The 19,810-nt window shown below is 38.7% G+C and overlaps 3 protein-coding genes and 1 long non-coding RNA gene across 12 annotated transcripts in view; 3 read left to right on the forward strand and 1 right to left on the reverse strand.

The window, feature by feature from the left end:
- The window catches only part of apba2b (amyloid beta (A4) precursor protein-binding, family A, member 2b), a 95,235-nt gene that overhangs the window by 5,035 nt on the left and 70,390 nt on the right, over positions 1-19,810 (reverse strand). For 4 of the 8 annotated variants that reach the window (XM_022194751.2, XM_051944990.1, XM_051944988.1 and 1 more), the window contains 4 exons: positions 17,285-17,497; positions 17,046-17,165; positions 15,553-15,693; positions 12,142-13,561 (listed from right to left, as the gene is read on the reverse strand). In XM_022194751.2, coding sequence (XP_022050443.1) covers positions 13,490-13,561; positions 15,553-15,693; positions 17,046-17,165; positions 17,285-17,497 — 546 coding nt within the window. In that variant the 3' untranslated portion in view covers positions 12,142-13,489. Of the gene's footprint in view, positions 1-93; positions 307-12,141; positions 13,562-15,552; positions 15,694-17,045; positions 17,166-17,284; positions 17,498-19,810 lie in introns of those variants that run through there. The other 4 variants (XM_051944985.1, XM_051944986.1, XM_051944989.1 and 1 more) reach the window with 4 other exon arrangements.
- Positions 198-5,324, forward strand: LOC127532996 (telomere repeats-binding bouquet formation protein 2-like). Of its 2 annotated transcripts, none has more exons than XM_051944996.1 (8): positions 198-320; positions 1,780-3,601; positions 3,871-3,952; positions 4,054-4,193; positions 4,463-4,524; positions 4,601-4,665; positions 4,760-4,848; positions 5,003-5,324. In XM_051944996.1, the coding sequence occupies exons 2-8, from the start codon at positions 3,538-3,540 to the stop codon at positions 5,116-5,118; spliced, it is 618 nt and encodes a 205-aa protein (XP_051800956.1). In that variant the 5' UTR covers positions 198-320; positions 1,780-3,537; the 3' UTR covers positions 5,119-5,324. The 2 variants fall into 2 exon arrangements, with proteins under 2 accessions (XP_051800956.1, XP_051800957.1); XM_051944997.1 differs by having other exon boundaries at positions 1,780-1,814.
- LOC127532997 (uncharacterized) lies at positions 327-19,387 on the forward strand. Its single transcript, XR_007940603.1, has 2 exons — positions 327-1,689; positions 18,918-19,387. It is a non-coding gene; the product is annotated as an uncharacterized LOC127532997 (long non-coding RNA).
- LOC110946426 (sorbitol dehydrogenase) lies at positions 6,021-9,758 on the forward strand. Its single transcript, XM_051944993.1, has 9 exons — positions 6,021-6,224; positions 6,327-6,360; positions 6,889-7,053; positions 7,386-7,545; positions 7,704-7,822; positions 8,290-8,355; positions 8,462-8,640; positions 9,239-9,360; positions 9,502-9,758. Exons 1-9 carry the CDS (start codon positions 6,171-6,173, stop codon positions 9,665-9,667), a joined length of 1,065 nt encoding a protein of 354 aa, XP_051800953.1. The 5' UTR covers positions 6,021-6,170; the 3' UTR covers positions 9,668-9,758.

Raw genomic sequence — 19,810 nt, forward strand, 5'->3', positions numbered from 1 at the left:
ACCATAGAAGCTTGCTCATTTTCGCAGAAATTATTCAGTTGAATGTGATTACAAAGTATTGTTTCAGCCACACTCTCATGTACATCTCTGTACCTTAATGATTCCCTGACAGGTGGCGAGTGGCAGCCCCACGAGGCTGGTGTTGTTGATGGACATGATCTGGTCTCCGATGCTGAGTTTGCCAGAGCGAGCTGCCGGCCCTCCGTTCATCATGTTGGCTAAGATGACTGTGGGGAGGATGGAGCCCCAGCCGGACTCCACGATCACCACACCCAGGATCTCCCCTTTACTCTTCTCCAGCTGCAGCTGTGGAGACGGAAGTGAGTCGGAGGAGGTTTGCTTCATCATGAACAGAAAATGAGTTGCCACAATTAAAACCGTATCACACACTGGGAGCTGACTGAGAGTATAAAAAGCTTTCATTACAGCCTCATCACTAGTGTTTTTTACTTTGATGAAAACACAACTGCGTCAGAAACATTTGTCTGTTTGCTCCCATCTTTTCTGCAGTTGATCTGAGCAGCAGCAGACTCGGCTACAAATTGCTGGGGAACTCATTATCACTTAGAATAACGTGATTTATTTCGAAAAGCTACCAGAAAATCTTTTATTTTTGCTCACTTTCATACTTTAAAGCTAGAAGAGGTGGTATAACAGCAGCCCTGGAGCTCAGAGGATGGGAAATATCATGATATATGTACAGGGCCATGAGACACTACAATCAGCAGAGAGAGATCTGGCAATACTGTTTGTATTGAGGTAGATTAATATCTCTGCTTGCATTAGACTGTGGCAGGCAATGCTGCAAATCACCGAGCAGCACAGCCTCATTGCACTATTGGATTTACATCTGGACGGTGCAACAGTGCTAAGAAATACATTTATCGCTTAGATTTACAAGACAAGTTCACGTTAGATTAAACATTACTATCAGAATGGTTCAGCTATAAATTGATTCTCTGTAGAATTCCTTATCCTTGCACCCAAGCAACAGTTTACAAATCAAAGATGAGGGAGAGCTTATATCAAAAATTATAAAATATCAAACACCTGGAAAGAAATATGTTGAAAGGAACATTCTAAAATTGGAATGAGTGTAAATGGAAGCTGACAAGAAGATACTGAAAAATTGTTAAGTGTTGCCAAACCTATACATTTTGGACATGGCTCAAGTTAAGAAAGCAATGGAAGGATGTATTTCATGGCCTTAAAGAGGATTTCCATTATTATATGCTCAAAGGTCCTGAGATGCAAGGTGTTCTTCAAAAAGGCTAAAATCATAGCCCCTACAAATCCTATTAGGGGCCAGCATAGAGTGATTTGAAATAAGTGGTTGAAATATGATCCTGAGCATACAATAGCTGCATACTGAGAACAAGAAGCAGCAGATAACACATATACTGAGGCTCAAAAAGGCCAAATGGATGCAAACAGGTTATGAATTCTGGCATTTATTAACCTCTGAAACCCAATTAGTTTCTAGGTATTTTTTTGTTTTGTTTTTTGACTGCAGTGTAAAATCCTGAAACTCTATGGAAACAGCACAGCCATAGCTACAAGAAAAGAAAACTCAAAAATGTCTTCTGCACTCTATGAGACAAATATAATGTCATAATCACAAAAAAATGAAAGTTAAAGTTCTGTGATAATTTAGCAAAATCAATGTTTGTGTCCACATTTACCACCAAGGTCTGGTGTTTACGTTCTCGTGTTTGTCGTCTGTTTTTCTCTGCTACCCTTTTCTTTCACCCCCTTTTACCTTTACCACCCCCTGTCAAGGCAGATGGCTGCTTTTCCTGAGCCTCATTCTGCTGGTGAGATCTGTTTCTGTCATACACTCAAAAATATGCATATGCATGCCAATTGCACACTCCCTCAAATCTTGCCACATCTGTGGCATTGTGCTGTATGATAAAACTGCACCTTTCAGAGTGGCCTTTTATTGTGGGCAGTCGAAGGCACACCTGTGCACTAATCATGGTGTCTAATCAGGATCTTGATATGGCACACCTGTGAGGTGGGATGGATTATCTCAGCAGAGGAAAAGTGCTCACTATCACAGATTTAGACAGATTTGTGAACAATATTTGAGAGAAATGGTGATATTGTGTATGTGGAAAAAGTTTTAGATCTTTGAGTTCATCTCAAAAAATGGGAGAAAAAACAAAAGTGTTGCATTTATATTTTTGTTTTGTGTATGTATACATACTTAATACTATATACTATATCACAAACAGGCTTGGTCTTAGGAAATCCTTGCATTTGTTGGGTTTTCCATGCATAACTTTGTACGCTTAATTTCAATTGCTAAATTAGTCAGGTAAATTCCCATAATTAATAATACTGTAGGGTCTTAACCTTACTGTTTGATATAGAAGAGGGTAAATTAGTTTGTAGGATATTAATCAGGTAAATTACAACATATTTATCACTCTAGGGTCTTAACCTTATTATTTAAACTTGACAGATAACTCTGCAACACCAACCCTGTTTCTATACTGAAAAGTACTTTGGCTGTTGTTTTAAATGTGCTATATAAATAACAGTGACTTGACTTGAATTTCTATATCAACAACATGTCAGTGTATTGTATTCTGCTATTCTGTGTATTAAAACTGGTCAAAGACTAATCATATATCTCCGAAAATTAGGAATTATGCAGTCTGGTGATCTGGAACAGGAATGTCACTTCTGCAAATTGGAAATAGAGCTCAGGAACACCCTTACTAACATCAGCAATGTAAAAAAACAAAAAAAACCACTATATTCAGTCAAAAGCACAACATAACAGGTGACAGTTATCGCGAGGGAAAAGCCTTCTCATGTGCAGCTTTACAAAACACTAAACAGCCTCTAATGCTTTCTTTACTAACTTCATGTCACTGTGAGTAAGGAATGTAAACGTACCTTAGCTTGTAGATGCTAAGTTCATTCAGAAACCGTGTATCCTCTCTTGGCCCCTCTTTATCAACATCTAAAAAGGTAAAACATATTGAAAAAACGCTAAATGTTTTAATTTATAACGTTTGCTGTGGTAATAATGTAAATAACGACAGATAAGCTGGTTTCTTACTAGCAGTTTGTGTCGCATTTGACTTTAAACGTCTTAAGTTAGCTAATCATCCAAATAGTGGCTTTGGTAGGTAAAAGTTGTTTTAGATGGCGCTGGTTCTCATTTTACGTGGTTATGTTTTCGGCAGGCCGATTTAAACAGCGTATGGACACACAGCAATACGTGTACGGCCACAAAAAACACCCTTCTATTAGCTAGCAGCAGGCCTGAGCTGTTTGAGTCATCCTCGTCTCCGGATTATAATATTTCCGACCGTTTATGACAGCACCAAAACGCAGCAGAGCCATTTGAGCGCCAAACTACAGAGCTGTTAGCATAAAGTAGCTAGTAGCTGCAGTTGGTCAGAGGTTTCTATAGCTTTTATCTTTTGAAGGGAAGAAGTACTAAGAAATAACATATTCAACGTCATAGTTACTAGCTGAAAGTAGCTAACATCTCCTTGTAAACAGACTGGACTTAGTGCTATGTTTCGGGGTAAGACTGCCTGGTTTTCAAGCAGCGTGCCACAAACATGTCACAACTTTTGGAGTAAGTACCTTAATATAAGGACAATGTTTAGACTATGGGCTTATTCAAACTTACCCACTTGCTCAATAAAAACTGTCTTTATTGTTCCGGTTAGCTGGAAGTTCACTAATGAATTAATACAATAAACTTGTTACTGCTAACATCATGCTAGCTTAAAATAGCTAGATGAAGATTTACTGGAATAGAGTTCGGGTTAGGGTAGCTGAAGCAACATTTTTCTTGGTTTAGTCATTGGAGCTGGCTTGTTTTAATCATATATTTTCTTGTAGTATTGGAGGGTGGCACTGTTGTTAGTTGGAGGGCAGCAGATTACCTTTTCAGTGAGGATGCTACATGTCCAGATACTCTCAGGTGAGCATGTTGAAAAAAGCTGAAAACCTCTACATTCACCATCGAGCTAACAAGTTGTAAAGATATTTTTTTTCTACAATTCAGATGTATTTTTTCCCCAGGATATTTGACAGCAAAGATTACCTCTGGAACAAGGTGATGGTTTTTCACAGTTTGTTTCTGTCTGTCTGTGAGAGGCGGCAGAGTGTGAAGTCTGTGAGCATTGGTCATTATGTGCTGCCTCCAGCCTCCGTGCAGGACGGTGAGGATTAAGTATATTCACTGATTTACTGACATACTAAATCTCTACTGGATAAATCTGAGAGGTTTCAAGTTGATTAACAAGATAAGAAACACAAAAAGCTATGTTTCTTTGCTGTTTTTTTAATTAGTAGTAGTATATGCCGTTTAGTGTTAGATGGTGAATAGTTTGAATTCTTCAAGTTTCTAACAACTATTCTAAGGTTTGTTCAACAAAAACATAATCAGCTTGTCATTAAAGGGACAATACTTAACTAAATATCTTTTTAGAGGTGAGGAATGTGGTTGGGAGGTTGATTTGGGAGTATGAAGATGAACAGTCAGAAGCACAGGTAAGCACACAAAGCAATGGAATACACACAGATCATGTAAAGGATTGTAATCACTGTAGTACCTCCTGCTTTACAGGGCTCCCAGAAGAGTTCTAGTCTCTTGACAGAAGAGGACTACAGTGAAGAAATCAGCAGAAGCAAGTATGATGATTTTCCACTGTAAACATTCAGAATTCAGTTCAGTTCATGTTAAACTGCCTAGTAAACTCATGAAGTCCCTGTTGCTCTGTGGCAGCTCTGAACCATCTGAGACCGACTCAACAGAAAGTGAGGGTCCTCTATGTAATCATTTGGGAAACTGTCCAGATAGTAGCATGTTAACAGGTGAAGTATTTAACATAGATTACTGTATGTTTTTACATATTTCTGATCAAATAATAGTAGATAATTGGACTTTATTATTTGACAGTGTTCAGCATCTGATAGACAGAAGAAGTATTATCTTGGTATTATGATTTTTTTTCTGTTTACCTTACAGGCTATGTCAGCATGGACAACCTGCAGAAATATCGAGGTGAACTGTGTGATTTCCAACCGGAGTTTGTCCAGTGCTGCAAATGTAAAGCGAACATATACATAACTAAAGCATGTTAACGCTTGCTGTGCTGCTCACATTTGCATATTGTAGATAATGTACTGACAAAAAAATGAGTTATGTTTATTATGTTTACATTTCCTTTCTGCACGTCTTTTGTATAAATGTACACTCACATTAAAACACAGCTAATGCTCATATCGTATTGTAATGTTGTCCTTATTAATTCATTGTTTCTGATAAATACAGAATTTTATCCCCTTGACTTGCTCCCCAGTTTTCTTGTTGTCTCATGAAATGAACCTTCCTTAAAAGGGCAAGTGATTTGAATGCAGGCAAATTGGGACGGATGGATGGATAAAATGGAACCTGCTTATCTTGTAGTGGATATTGCATTTAAGTGCACAAAAATATCAACCTGCAGTGTTTTTTATTTCCTAGTGCAAAGATGTAAAACGTTTGGATTTAACACAGAAACTGAATAAGAAAAGTGAGGACTTAACGACATAATGCCTTGAGAATAATAGAAATATATTGTGGTCAATATCTGGAGAATCCTTGAGAAATATTCAGCTAAACCAGAATATTAATCTTAAAAGTGCAGGTTTCTTACAAAAAAAATATCCCAGCACTTAATTCAGATCAGTTTCAGCCTAATAAAACGAGCATGCTTTTGTCGAGGTACTCCAATTGGACAGTCTTATCGGACTCGACTATTGCTACACGAGTTGAAGGTTTTTTTTGTTGATTTCATCACGGCATTTTGACTTTAACCCTAAATAGAAACTTTAAGTTAGTAACAGTATAATATAACCATGTTCTAAATTAAGATTAAGTTGTAGTTGACGTAACCTGTACTTTTGTAAGTGCAATCACCTGACTTGACTTGGTAGCGTCCATCCCTGCAAAATGGATCGTGCCGCCGCTGTTTAGCCAATCAGATACTTTGTTTTGGTACCAGCCCCCGCTACCAGGAAGTAAAACATGCAGCCTGCTCCTGGACTTTGACGTGACTGAGGTTGAACGTAGTGTGAGATTTCTCTTCGGACTGGGTGTCTGTGTTTCGTGTGGTTCGTCTTCGCCCTGTTGAAGCCTCCGTGCTGTTTCTGTCATGGCGCAGGAAAACCTGACCGTGGTGTTGCATTCTCCGGGAGACCTCAGGCTGGTGCGAAACGGATCATAAACTTACAAGTTTAGCGCTGCATGTTGACTTTACAGTGTTTTGTGAATTAAACCTATTGCAACTGTTTGTGCATTTTGTCCGCAGGAAAACCGCCCCATTCCTGAGCCAGAACCTAACGGTATTTATGTGTTTCTGGTGAAGATCATTTACTATGCTGAGGTGCACTTTAACAAGCCAAAACATGTTGTGCGTCTTGCATAAGGTTATGTTTATTTTTAAAGTATTAAATCGGAGACAGTGCAATCTGATTGTCAGCTGCATAGTTGCAACATTGCAACTGCCCGACTCTTCTGTTCATCTTGATTTTCCTTTAGAAATATTTTTAAACTTAAGAGAAACGAACTATTGATTTTTGTAACTTTGAAATGCATAAAAGAAGTACTTGTTGCCATCCCATTAAATTCACTTTTTCATTCTTCTCATTCTGAAAGTCTTTATGACTCCAAATTCAATTGTTTGAAACCTGTTTCACTTCGTCAGTTGCAAGCTTTAAGCTGCACTGAGCACGTATTTGTTCACAGAGATTTAGAATCAGGCTAGTCTAATGTGTTTTTGTGATAAGGTGACAAAATTCACACCCTCCTTTTACTATGTATTGGACTGTTCTCACAATGTCCTTGTCTTGTTGTCTGTGTTTTCCGCTTAGAGGTTTTATTGCAGATGCACTCTGTTGGAATCTGTGGATCAGATGTGCACTACTGGCAGAATGGCCGGATCGGAGATTTTGTGGTTAAGAAACCGATGGTTGTGGGGCACGAGGCTGCTGGACGGGTGGTAAAAGTGGGCTCAGCAGTCAAGCACCTTAATGTAGGTGAGTGAGTATAGGTGGGTGAGTCTTAGAGATTTCAAGTACCAAAGGCTTTGTCTCCAACAATGTGTGCTGCAGAAATCTGGTTATTCTACTAAAGGGGAAAAAGAGGTGCCTTTAAATTTCCAACAGCAATATTTGGAGTGCTGTAAATGTATTTAAATATATCAATTCATGAAACTGTAATTTAACTACAGTGAACACGATTTGGATCCATGATCTCACTTTGGTGTTACCCTTTTATGATATCCCAATCAGTTCACACTTTCACTCAGTGGTAGTGTTATCTTTTTCAAACTAATCCAGTGCAATAAACTTCGTCTTGTATTTTCCAGGTGACAGAGTCGCCATTGAGCCTGGTGTACCTCGCGAGACCGACGAATATTTCAAAAACGGACGCTATAATTTGTCCCCAACCATCTTTTTCTGTGCCACACCCCCCGACGATGGGAACCTATGTCGATACTACAAGCACAGTGCCAACTTCTGTTACAAGTAACAGTTTTTTCAGGATTGCATGACTTTTCCCCACAGATTACCTTACAATTGCCTGAGTTCTAACTGCTTGCTAAATCTCTTGCCTAACCTTTGCATATGTCCTCTTCAATTTATCTTCCTCTTTTCCATTTCTCTGTCTTATTTCAACTGTCCAGATTGCCTGATAATGTGACATTTGAGGAGGGAGCTCTCATTGAACCTCTGTCTGTGGGGATCCATGCCTGCCGCAGAGCCGGTGTGACCCTCGGCAGTGTTGTCTTCATTTGTGGTGCAGGTATAAATGAGCACAACATCCTAAAATCACACCGTAAAACAAGTTCACCAACTTTGGTCGTAATTTTCTATCAATAACTTACTGCAGAGTGTATTTTTGGGGTGTGCTGCAAACTGATGTAACAAAAAAAAAAAGGTGATTGTGCTTTATTTGACTAAAATGCCCATGCACGAAAGGGATCTGATTAACACACAGCGGTTAGGGACGCAAAAATGAAAATCATACTGACTCGACATAACTTAAGAGGGGGAAAAGTTAGTGAACCATAAGATACATTGCAAGATACTTAATATTTAACACATCCTTGATGTTGTGAAAACAAGTTAATGAACATTTAAACCCTCTGTTGTAAGCAGTGAAATGCTTGATGTTTCCCAATAAAGGTTAAGTTGTGTAACACAGGTTCAACATGAGTACTCATGCAGTGTCTACAGTGCGCATGTTGTTTATTTCCTCTGTCTCTACAGGACCTATTGGATTGGTCTCTTTGCTTGTGGCCAAGGCCATGGGGGCCTCTCAGGTCATCGTCACTGGTAACATGCAATTTATAAACACTTACCTGAATGCCAAATGAAACTGCCAATTCAGATAAGATCTCCCTAATCTTTGCCTTTTATCACATTCCTTTACTTTCTTCAGATCTTTCTCCAGAGCGTCTGAAGATGGCCAAACAGTTGGGAGCGGACTTCCAGCTGACGGTGAAGAAAGGAGATGCACCCGAACAGCTGGCTAAGAGTGTACCTGACACACTGGGAGCTCAGCCTCACATGACCATTGAATGCACTGGTGCTGAGAGCAGCATCCAAACAGCCATCTATGTACGTGACCCAGTTCAGACCATTTTAAGATATGTTGAGAATTATGGACCCAAAACTAAGAAGATAAAAGCACAGCTATTGTTACTGCTGCATGACTGTCAGAATGACAAACTGTATTCTATCTCTTTATCTCTGGTTCTCAGTGTTTATTTTACTTGATTCTATCTGTGTTATGTAACTTTATACCTCTGCTCCACAAAATTTCAGAATGAAGTATTGTCAAATGTTAGTTTCTGGTTGATTCGTGATTCAAAAGTTTAGATACAAAATATAAGAGTCTATAAAATATGATACATTGTAAAAGAGTATGGAAAATAGTTACATCTCGCACCATGTCAGCCAAATGCAGTGAAATTAAGCTTTCACATTAATCCAACATATAGTAGTGCAACACTCAGAGAGACATGTACCGTTAAGTATTTTTCCCTTTGTTGTTCATGTGTCTTTAAGTACAGGATCTCAATGCACTGAGCCCCTGATAATTATCTCTCATTGCATTTAGTCTACTGTGAAGCAAAAATGCCAAAAAGCTTTAGGATCTGCAGATTCACAAAATTTTTCAAGTAATGCCATTTTTCATTGTTTTCTTTCCTGTCAGGCAACTCGTTCAGGAGGTGTGGTTGTGCTGGTGGGTCTCGGCTCTCCAATGGCCACTATTCCTCTGGTCAACGCTGCCACGAGAGAAGTGGACATCAGAGGCGTCTTCCGCTACTGCAATACGTAAGGAAATATCTAATAATCCTCCTTTTTTTGTCCAATAAGCGGACGCTCAAAACAAAGCTGGTCAATGATTTAAGATCAGTTTTTTGGTGTAACAGATAATGAACTGTTCAGTAAAACGTTTGTTTCACCGTGTTGCAGCTGGCCCATGGCCATTGCCATGTTGTCGTCAGGTAAAGTGAACGTCAAGCCCCTCGTGACCCATCGTTTCCCTCTGGAGCAGGCATTAGAAGCCTTTGAAACCACACGTCAAGGTGTTGGGATAAAGGTCATGTTAAAGTGCGACCAAAACGACCTGAACCCCTGAACTGACGCCCTGCAGAAAAACCAAATAGACCAACTGAGAGCAATTCAGCATGACAGGCACAAACTGGACATTGACCCAGTGAGAGATAACAGAGATAGTTCAAAGAGACACACACTGCTGACAACTGACTGCTGTATGGCCTGCAGGTTAGACATGTAATCGGCATCAAATGGTACTAACAATTACACACGTGGACAAAATTGTTGGTACCCCTCAGTTAAAGAAGGAAAAACCCACAATTCTCACTGAAATCACTTGAAACTCACAAAAGTAACAATAAATAAAAATTTATTGAAAATTAAATAATCAAAAACAGCCATTACTTTTGAATTGTTGATTAACATAATTATTTAAAAAAACAAACTAATGAAACAGGCCTGGACAAAAATGATGGTACCTCTATAAAAGATTGAAAACTATTTGACCAGAGTGACATGATTAACTCAGGTGTGTCATTTAATTGACATCACAGGTGTTTCCAAACTCATAATCAGTCAGTCTGCCTATTTCAAGGGAGACAAGTAGTCACCCTGCTGTTTGGTGAAAAGGTGTGTACCACACTGAACATGGACAACAGAAAGCGAAGGAGAGAATTGTCCCAGGACATCCGAAAAAAAATTATAGACAAACATCTTAAAGGTAAAGGCTATAAGACCATCTCTAAACAGCTTGAAGTTCCTGTGACAACAGTGGCTCATATTATTCAGAAGTTCAAGACCCACGGGACAGTAGCCAACCTCCCTGGACGTGGCCGCAAGAGGAAAATTGATGACAAATTGAAGAGACGGATCGTTGGAATTGTATCCAAAGAGCCCAGAGCAACCTCCAAAGAAATTAAAGGTGAACTCCAAGGCCAAGGTACATCAGTGTCAGATCGCACCATTCGTCGCTGTTTGAGCCAAAGTGGACTTCATGGGAGACGACCAAGGAGGACACCACTGCTGAAAAAAACTCATAAAAAAGCGAGACTGGAATTTGCAAAAATGCATGTTGACAAGCCACAAAGCTTCTGGGAGAATGTCCTTTGGACAGATGAGACCAAACTGGAGCTTTTTGGTAAGGCACATCAACTCTATGTTCATAGACTCAAAAACCAAGCATACGAAGAAAAGAACACTGTCCCTACGGTGAAACATGGAGGAGGCTCAGTAATGTTTTGGGGCTGCTTTGCTGCATCTGGCACAGGGTGTCTTGAAAGTGTGCAAGGTACGATGAAATCTGAAGACTATCAAGGCATTCTGGAGAGAAATGTGCTGCCTAGTGTCAGAAAGCTTGGTCTCAGTCGCAGGTCATGGGTCTTCCAACAGGACAACGATCCAAAACACACAGCCAAAAACACCCAAGAATGGCTGAGAGAAAAGCGTTGGACTATTCTAAAGTGGCCTTCTATGAGCCCAGATCTGAATCCCATTGAACATATGTGGAAGGAGCTGAAACATGCCATTTGGAGAAGACACCCATCAAACCTGAGACAACTGGAGCTGTTTGCTCATGAGGAGTGGGCCAAAATACCTGTTGACAGCTGCAGAACGCTCATTGACAAATACAGAAATCGTTTAATTGCAGTGATTGCCTCAAAAGGTTGTGCAACAAAATATTAAGTTATGGGTACCATCATTTTTGTCCAGCCCTATTTCATTAGTTTGTTTTTTTTAAATAATTATGTTAATCAACAATTCAAAAGTGATGGCTGATTTTGATTATTTAATTTTCAATAAATTTTTATTTATTGTTACTTTTGTGAGTTTCAAGTGATTTCAGTGAGAATTGTGGGTTTTTCCTTCTTTAACTGAGGGGTACCAACAATTTTGTCCACGTGTGTATTTATGATACTCAACATTGTTTTATAACAAACATTTTACACGTTGTAAGACTGTATGTAATCAGCAATTTCTTGCATTCTTAATTTACGATCTTTTAAAATGCTGTAATGGAGTAAAGAAAATCTTCTAAATTACAAAGCGTGTTGCATTTCTTTACTATATTTCTTCTTTTGCAGAACCTGCACTACCATACTCTAAGCACTGGGGGGCACCAGTGGCTCAAAATGGAATTGTTAGCAATGAGTTGTACCAGCATGTACCATGCACCAGTTATTGTGAATCATTTTTATAGGTGGTATAAAAGTTATCGATGTATTTATCAGTGCAGGAAACTGGACATGACTCCAGACACATGCCAAATGGCGCTGCCAGTTACAGAATCTCCCCAGAGGAGTCTAATCACCTTCAGCTTTATTTACTAAATTAAATTGAAGACAGTGAGTCACAATTTGGACATGAATCATAATTTGATGAGTCTTTTTTTATTCTTGTCAAGTCAAGCTTTCTGGTTTTCTTTATTAATTTTTTGCTTTTCTTGGCAGAAGTGGCCTTCGATAGAAGAAAAGCCACTCATAAAATCACGGTTATGTCAATACAACTCCCCTTTTTTAATATTCGTAGTGCAGTTTGATCCACTCCAAAATAATCCAGCCAGGTTTAGCTCAGATTTTATTATCTTGCCACAATGACGTGATACTACTTTACGAGGCATGCACACAGATAATGTTCATACGGTTAAAATTTACTACAATGCATTGTAAAACCATTACTCCATGGTAAGGCTTTTTTTCAGTCACAGTGTGTGATTCACAGTTCTCTCTTTCCCTCTCAAGACTGAAGGCCAACATACAGTTGGGAAGGTGTTTGCAGTGACTAAACCTGTGTGTTTTTTTGTTGTTGTTTTTTTTAACATGAGCACAATACTAGACAAGTTTCTCTTTATGTACAGACATTCTAATACTGCTTATGGCAATGAGACAGCTCACACAACACAGTTACATTCACTATCCACTCATAATATGCATGAGTTTCAGTCAGAACACTAAAGATGAACATACAGTAGAGCAGCACACAAAAGAAAAATTCAGTTTTCATACATGTGGCTTGATATCAAAAGCATAATTATGCATGTTAATAGTTGCTTGTTATTTAAATGTGTGTGAGTGTTTGTACATGAGATTTAGAAAAGACTTATCTTGCCATTCACAGGTTGAACTCGTGTATTGCCTTAAAATGCCGTAAAACAAAAGTATATGGCGTTTTCTCCCGTTAAAACCCCTGCTGCAAGCATCGGTTTCATTCACATGTACATCATATCAACTTGGCATATTTAAGCCCAACATTTCAAACACGTAACTCGTTCTCCTTTTCACTGGCAACTACAATGAAATCCGGCATTTAATTGTGTCTTTGTCGTCACCACGGACTGCTTTCAAATTTAACAGCAAGATTCAGTAGATATTTACAATGCAGCTGTGGTCCCTCCCTCCCCACTGCCTTCAGTCACAATATTAGCAAAATATGTATTTACATGGGAAAATAAATAAACAGAGAGGAACATGAAACTATACAAGGAGTATAGTAGAAGTATCATATTGCATTACATGAATATAAAAAATAAACTGTGGCGCATTCGCTCCAGAAGTCTGTCCACACTATCTCACTGACAGAAAAGCACAGACAGGACAAATAAATAGCAAACATTACCCACACACACACCCTCAAACACACACACTCGGCCTCTTCAGCTGGTCAGATGGATTAAGCATCTTGTGTCAATAGGATGGCTGTTGCATGTTAAGCACGGGCAAGGGAGACATGATGAATAATTGAACTCATCAGCCCAAAGAAAAGAAGGAAAAACAAAAAGAGAGAGAGAAATGAATCAACAGGGAGAACAAATCCTGCCCCTCCGGTCGCTATAGTCAGCATGGCTCGCGGCGTAAGATAACCAATCACAGCTGACGGCCTGTCCTGTCGAGCGCTCCCTGGCCATCGGTTATATGTACATAGGTGTCTCCTGTCCTGTTAGAAGCCTGAACATGGCTGCCGGCATGGTCTTCATGTGGATCTGGAGGTGAGAGAAGCAACAGTTTTCAGTGAAATGGACAAACAGAAAACTGTAGGGGACTGTGTACATCAATCTGTATGTTTGTGTACATGTGTTGTCAAAGAGCAGTAAACCACTAGGAAATTTCATCATACAGTGAGCACAGAGTAAAACAGTACATTTTGAGGGTTTCTGTATAAAAGTAATGACGCAGGTAGTGACTTTTTTTATTATGCCTTCCAACACAATTTAGAGTCTCCTACAAAGAACTGCCTGACTAGTGACTGAAGCTCTGTGAAGAAATCAACCTGACAAATACTTTTCATTTAAAACTGTCAGCAGGTTGAGCCCACCGATCCATGACAGCAGAAACTTGCATTGATATTTGCAGTGTTTTTTTTTAGTAGTGTGACATGTGACAACTCCAGTAATCTAGTTTTCACGTAGATTTAACCCTGTAAGTCCCAAATATAGGAAAAAAATTAGCAAAAAATAAACAAAACATATATATATATATATATATATATATTCAAATGTAGAAAAAAAACATAAAATCCAAAAATATTTATACAGGGTGACACAAAAAAAGGGAACTTTTTAACAATCCAATAAAACCAAGAGTGATGGAAAAAAAATATTTTATTCATAGTAATTGAAACCCTAAAACATGCCATTTAAGAAACAATGATGGAATTTTCTTTTTTTCTAAATTACTTCCTATAGATGGCGTCCTCCTGTACGAATCCATCCATCCTCTATACTCCGCTTTATCCTCACTAGGGTCGCGGGGGTGCTGGAGTCTATCTCAGCTGACTCGGGCGAAGGCAGGGGACACCCTGGACAGGTCGCCAGTCTGTCACAGGGCTACATATACAGACGAACAATCTCTCTCACATTCACACCTACGGACAATTTAGAGTGATAAATTAACCTCAGCATATTTTTGGATTGTGGGAGGAAGCCGGAGTACCCAGAGAAAACCCACGCATGCACAGGGAGAACATGCAAACTCCATGCAGAAAGATCCCAGGAAAGCCAGGACGCCAACCCCTGATCTTCTTGCTGCAAGGTGAAAGTGCTAACCACTACTCCACTGTGCAGCCCTCCTGTATGAATGCATTCTTGAAATCTGCTGTTGAGATTCCTCATTGACCGCTGCAACATCTCAGCTGGGATACTGTGAATTTCATCCTGAATTCTCTGTTTTAACTCATCCAGAGTTCTTGGTCGAGTCGTGTACACTTTACTCTTGAGATAGCCCAAGGTAGATTTCAAGAATGGATTCGTACAGGAGGACGCCATCTACGGGAAGTAATTTTAAAAAAATGAAAATTCCATCATTGTTTCTTAAATGGCATGTTTTAAGGTTTCAATTACTATGAATAAAATATTTTTCTTCCATCACTCTTGGTTTTATTGGATTGTTAAAAAGTTTCCTTTTTTTTGTGTCACCCTGTATTAAAAATAATTATATATAAACCCAAATATGAAAGAAAATGAGCAAAAGAAAAAAATAAAGCAAACAGAATTTTAAAAAAAATAGACAAAAATGATATATACATATATATATATATATAGAGAGAGAGAGAGATAAAACTAAAGCAGCACAGGTGGAGGTTTTCCAACTTTTAATGTCCAATTTTGCAAGATCTCACCCTTCCCATAATGCTGCTCCACTGTATTCTGATTTATCCTGTCTGCTGCATTCAGTGTATAATACAGATTCTCTATTAAATAAATAACCCTTCAAGGTTATTTTCTTGCTTTGCTTCATAACATTTCTTTAGAGCCCTGTAAGACATGAAACCGTTTTTATAGGTCCGTCAGTGGAGGAACCAATAGAGTAAGTAAATACACAACCTGTATTCATTCCTTTTCTAACCTCACAACTGCAAAGGAGAAACAGTAATAGTCACAATATTGCAATATTCGCTTTGTGTTTCAAAATGAGCATAGATGAAGTTATTGTGTGTGTTACAGTGTATGTGTGTGTTTGTATGCATCAGTTTGACCTCGCCGACAGAGTTGGAGAGCGCCTGTACAATCTTCTCATGTGCTGTGGCCACCACACTCTGCCCATTGATCTCTATGATCCTGTGACCCACACGGACTCCACCTCGCTCTGCAATGCCTCCTCGCATCAGACTGCAGATCTGTCAGGCAAAGCACACACAAGAAGAAAAGTCCACGTGTTTATTGGAGTTTTGTATTCAAAATTAAGGGGAAAATGAATGGGGAAAATAACAGGAACACAGTGGTACTGTCTGAAACTGAGGCTTTAAGGTTAAGAGAATTCATGTGATGAACTGATGGCACATCAAATCCCTGCTACAGATAAGGGGATTTTTCAGCAAGCATCATGTTATATGTATAAATACTGAGTCGCTGTAGCAATTTATCACAATGCTGACAGTGTTTCCTCGGTGTATCTAGTACAGAGGAAGTAAAATAATGAGCAGATTAATCTTGTGGGGATGTCAAACACATACAATACAAAATGTACCATTTAAAACACCCCAGCCAGCAGAACACGTTCTCTAAAACTTGTTAACATTATCTACAAGTTCTAATAATGTTTTAAAGACCATTTTGGGAATATTAAACATTTCAAACAATGTTCCTTTGAGGTTAGAAGTCAAGTGAGATAAAACATTTTAAGATTCAGAGGGTGTTTGTAGGATGGTGTCAGATTGTGTTCCACAATAAAAACAAAACAAAACAAAGAACACTGTTAAAGCAACATTCAGAAAAAAATGAAAGTAACTTAACAAAGGTGGCACATTTTACCTGCAATGCTCTGAAGATGTTTTGGGTAAATACATTGTATTTATTTTTCTTCAATAAAACGTTCCCACAAAAATCCACTCAACGTACAATTTTATGAACATCGGGGCATGACAGGCTAACAGTGGTACCAGCAAACCTGTTCTCGACATATTGACAGAATGTTTTCCATCCCTTAAGAGAAACATTTGGGATACTAACAGAAAACCTCCCACTGAAATCATTACTAGAACTCAGCAGAGTGTTCTTAGAATGTACCCATAACCCATATAATGTTTGTGTGAGGTTAAAAGTGAACTAAGATGGAACGTTTCAACTTTCAGAGTATTTGGAGGATGCTGTCAGATTATGTCCAATTATAACAGAGGAAGATTGTCCTCAAATCCACATTCAAAAAATGTTTTTAAGATGTTATCGAGGAGGAAAGAACTTTTCTTAACATTTCATCTGCAGTTCTTCTATTAAACCTTCCCACAATGTTACAGGATGTTGAATCAACATCTTTAAAGAAGTATCCTGCCTTTAAGAAGAATCTTCTGGGAACTAATAATAAACATCCTGCTGAAAACTTTCCTAGAACTTCGCAGAACTTTCTCAAAATGTTTCAGAGCAAAAGTCTTTCCTGGGATTACAGCTGCCAGTCTGTCCAAGACAAAAATTCAACCTATTTTGCTAATAATGTCAAACTATTCAATGCATACTCCAGTCCATTTATACTTACAATGCCATTCTGGACACTGAAGCCCAGCTGATACTTTAAATCTGGTCTCTTGATGAGGACGGTGGTAACAGGAGGGCAGCTGACTATGTTCATTTTCACCTGGACTTGGTTCTTTAAGCCCTTTAACACAGAAAAAGAAACACAAAACCATAGAAGCGTGCTCATTTTCGCAGAAATTATTCAGTTGAATGTGATTACAAAGTATTGTTTCAGCCACACTCTCATGTACATCTCTGTACCTTAATGATTCCCTGACAGGTGGCGAGTGGCAGCCCCACGAGGCTGGTGTTGTTGATGGACATGATCTGGTCTCCGATGCTGAGTTTGCCAGAGCGAGCTGCCGGCCCTCCGTTCATCATGTTGGCTAAGATGACTGTGGGGAGGATGGAGCCCCAGCCGGACTCCACGATCACCACACCCAGGATCTCCCCTTTACTCTTCTCCAGCTGCAGCTGTGGAGACGGAAGTGAGTCGGAGGAGGTTTGCTTCATCATGAACAGAAAATGAGTTGCCACAATTAAAACTGTATCACACACTGGGAGCTGACTGAGAGTATAAAAAGCTTTCATTACAGCCTCATCACTAGTGTTTTTTACTTTGATGAAAACACAACTGCGTCAGAAACATTTGTCTGTTTGCTCCCATCTTTTCTGCAGTTGATCTGAGCAGCAGCAGACTCGGCTACAAATTGCTGGGGAACTCATTATCACTTAGAATAACGTGATTTATTTCGAAAAGCTACCAGAAAATCTTTTATTTTTGCTCACTTTCATACTTTAAAGCTAGAAGAGGTGGTATAACAGCAGCCCTGGAGCTCAGAGGATGGGAAATATCATGATATATATACAGGGCCATGAGACACTACAATCAGCAGAGAGAGATCTGGCAATACTGTTTGTATTGAGGTAGATTAATATCTCTGCTTGCATTAGACTGTGGCAGGCAATGCTGCAAATCACCGAGCAGCACAGCCTCATTGCACTATTGGATTTACATCTGGACGGTGCAACAGTGCTAAGAAATACATTTATCGCTTAGATTTACAAGACAAGTTCACGTTAGATTAAACATTACTATCAGAATGGTTCAGCTATAAATTGATTCTCTGTAGAATTCCTTATCCTTGCACCCAAACAACAGTTTACAAATCAAAGATGAGGGAGAGCTTATATCAAAAATTATAAAATATCAAACACCTGGAAAGAAATATGTTGAAAGGAACATTCTAAAATTGGAATGAGTGTAAATGGAAGCTGACAAGAAGATACTGAAAAATTGTTAAGTGTTGCCAAACCTATACATTTTGGACATGGCTCAAGTTAAGAAAGCAATGGAAGGATGTATTTCATGGCCTTAAAGAGGATTTCCATTATTATATGCTCAAAGGTCCTGAGATGCAAGGTGTTCTTCAAAAAGGCTAAAATCATAGCCCCTACAAATCCTATTAGGGGCCAGCATAGAGTGATTTGAAATAAGTGGTTGAAATATGACCCTGAGCATACAATAGCTGCATACTGAGAACAAGAAGCAGCAGATAACACATATACTGAGGCTCAAAAAGGCCAAATGGATGCAAACAGGTTATGAATTCTGGCATTTATTAACTTCTGAAACCCAATTAGTTTCCAGGTATTTTTTTTTTTGTTCCTGTCAAAATTCACTCACTGTATTTTTTTGTTTTGTTTTTTGACTGCAGTGTAAAATCCTGAAACTCTATGGAAACAGCACAGCCATAGCTACAAGAAAAGAAAACTCAAAAATGTCTTCTGCACTCTATGAGACAAATATAATGTCATAATCACAAAAAAATGAAAGTTAAAGTTCTGTGATAATTTAACAAAATCAATGTTTGTGTCCACATTTACCACCAAGGTTGGCTGCTATTTGTACAATAGATATTTTACTACATACATTTATAATTTATTTCAATACTTATCTCCTACGTACTTTGTGTAAATACCACCTGCATTTCAGCCAAGTTAAGCTGAAAAATCCCTGAATTTTTGTCATATGACTGTTGACAGTAGCTACGTCATGTATGGCTTTACGGTTGTACCTAAGAGCACAATTTTTTGTTTTTTACAGAACATAGTACTACAAATAGTTTATATGTAGCGCAGTATTAAAGTGATTTTGGTGAAATACAACAATTTCAAGCTTAGATCTAGTTACTGCCCTCTGTTTGCGTTGACGTTTTTGTATTATTTAAAACTTGGTTAATTTGTACTGTTTAGTCACAGTATGTACATGTGTAGGCTGCTGGAAGCTGGACAAGAAAAATATGCAGATAAACCTGTGAAACTTACTTGAAATTAAAGTGCATTGTTGTAGATATGACCCTTTATGGGGCTACTGATCATATTTGGTAACTTCTGCACACATTAAATACAGCGTCGCTCCCGACTCTCAATGAGGTCGAGAAGGATGTGGTTTTCACCCAGCCAATCAGTGAAGATCACTCTGTTACAGGACACTACATCGGTGCATTTGACCAATCAGCAGAGACCTGGAACGTATCAAACTTTCTTTTATTTACGAAGTTGGAAAAAGACGAACTTGAGGCTCGGTCCTCTTCCATATTCGCAATCGAAACATCAAAACTAACCATGGTTAGTTGACAAAACTCACACATTTTACAGTGGACTAGTTCTGCTAAGTGATGATATATGCATTTCTTGGAATGTTTTTTTTTTTAACCACTAACCGGCAAGGAACATATATGGTAACTTCACTGACCTTGAATTTCAACATGAAAATTACCTAGA

This window comes from Acanthochromis polyacanthus, chromosome 2 (genome assembly GCF_021347895.1).
Source record: "Acanthochromis polyacanthus isolate Apoly-LR-REF ecotype Palm Island chromosome 2, KAUST_Apoly_ChrSc, whole genome shotgun sequence".
Classification (NCBI taxonomy): Eukaryota; Metazoa; Chordata; class Actinopteri; family Pomacentridae; genus Acanthochromis; species Acanthochromis polyacanthus.

What these genes read in the sequence shown, in the direction of transcription:
- LOC110946426 (XM_051944993.1), top strand. Translation starts at nt 6,171, where the DNA reads ATGGCGCAGGAAAACCTGACCGTGGTGTTGCATTCTCCGGGAGACCTC. An exon ending in CTCCGGGAGACCTCAGGCTG is followed by an intron (nt 6,225 to 6,326) that starts GTGCGAAACGGA and finishes TTTTGTCCGCAG; the next exon opens with GAAAACCGCCCCATTCCTGA. An exon ending in TCCTGAGCCAGAACCTAACG is followed by an intron (nt 6,361 to 6,888) that starts GTATTTATGTGT and finishes TTTTCCGCTTAG; the next exon opens with AGGTTTTATTGCAGATGCAC.
- LOC127532996 (XM_051944996.1), top strand. Translation starts at nt 3,538, where the DNA reads ATGTTTCGGGGTAAGACTGCCTGGTTTTCAAGCAGCGTGCCACAAACA. An exon ending in GAAGAAATCAGCAGAAGCAA is followed by an intron (nt 4,666 to 4,759) that starts GTATGATGATTT and finishes GCTCTGTGGCAG; the next exon opens with CTCTGAACCATCTGAGACCG. An exon ending in AGATAGTAGCATGTTAACAG is followed by an intron (nt 4,849 to 5,002) that starts GTGAAGTATTTA and finishes TTTACCTTACAG; the next exon opens with GCTATGTCAGCATGGACAAC.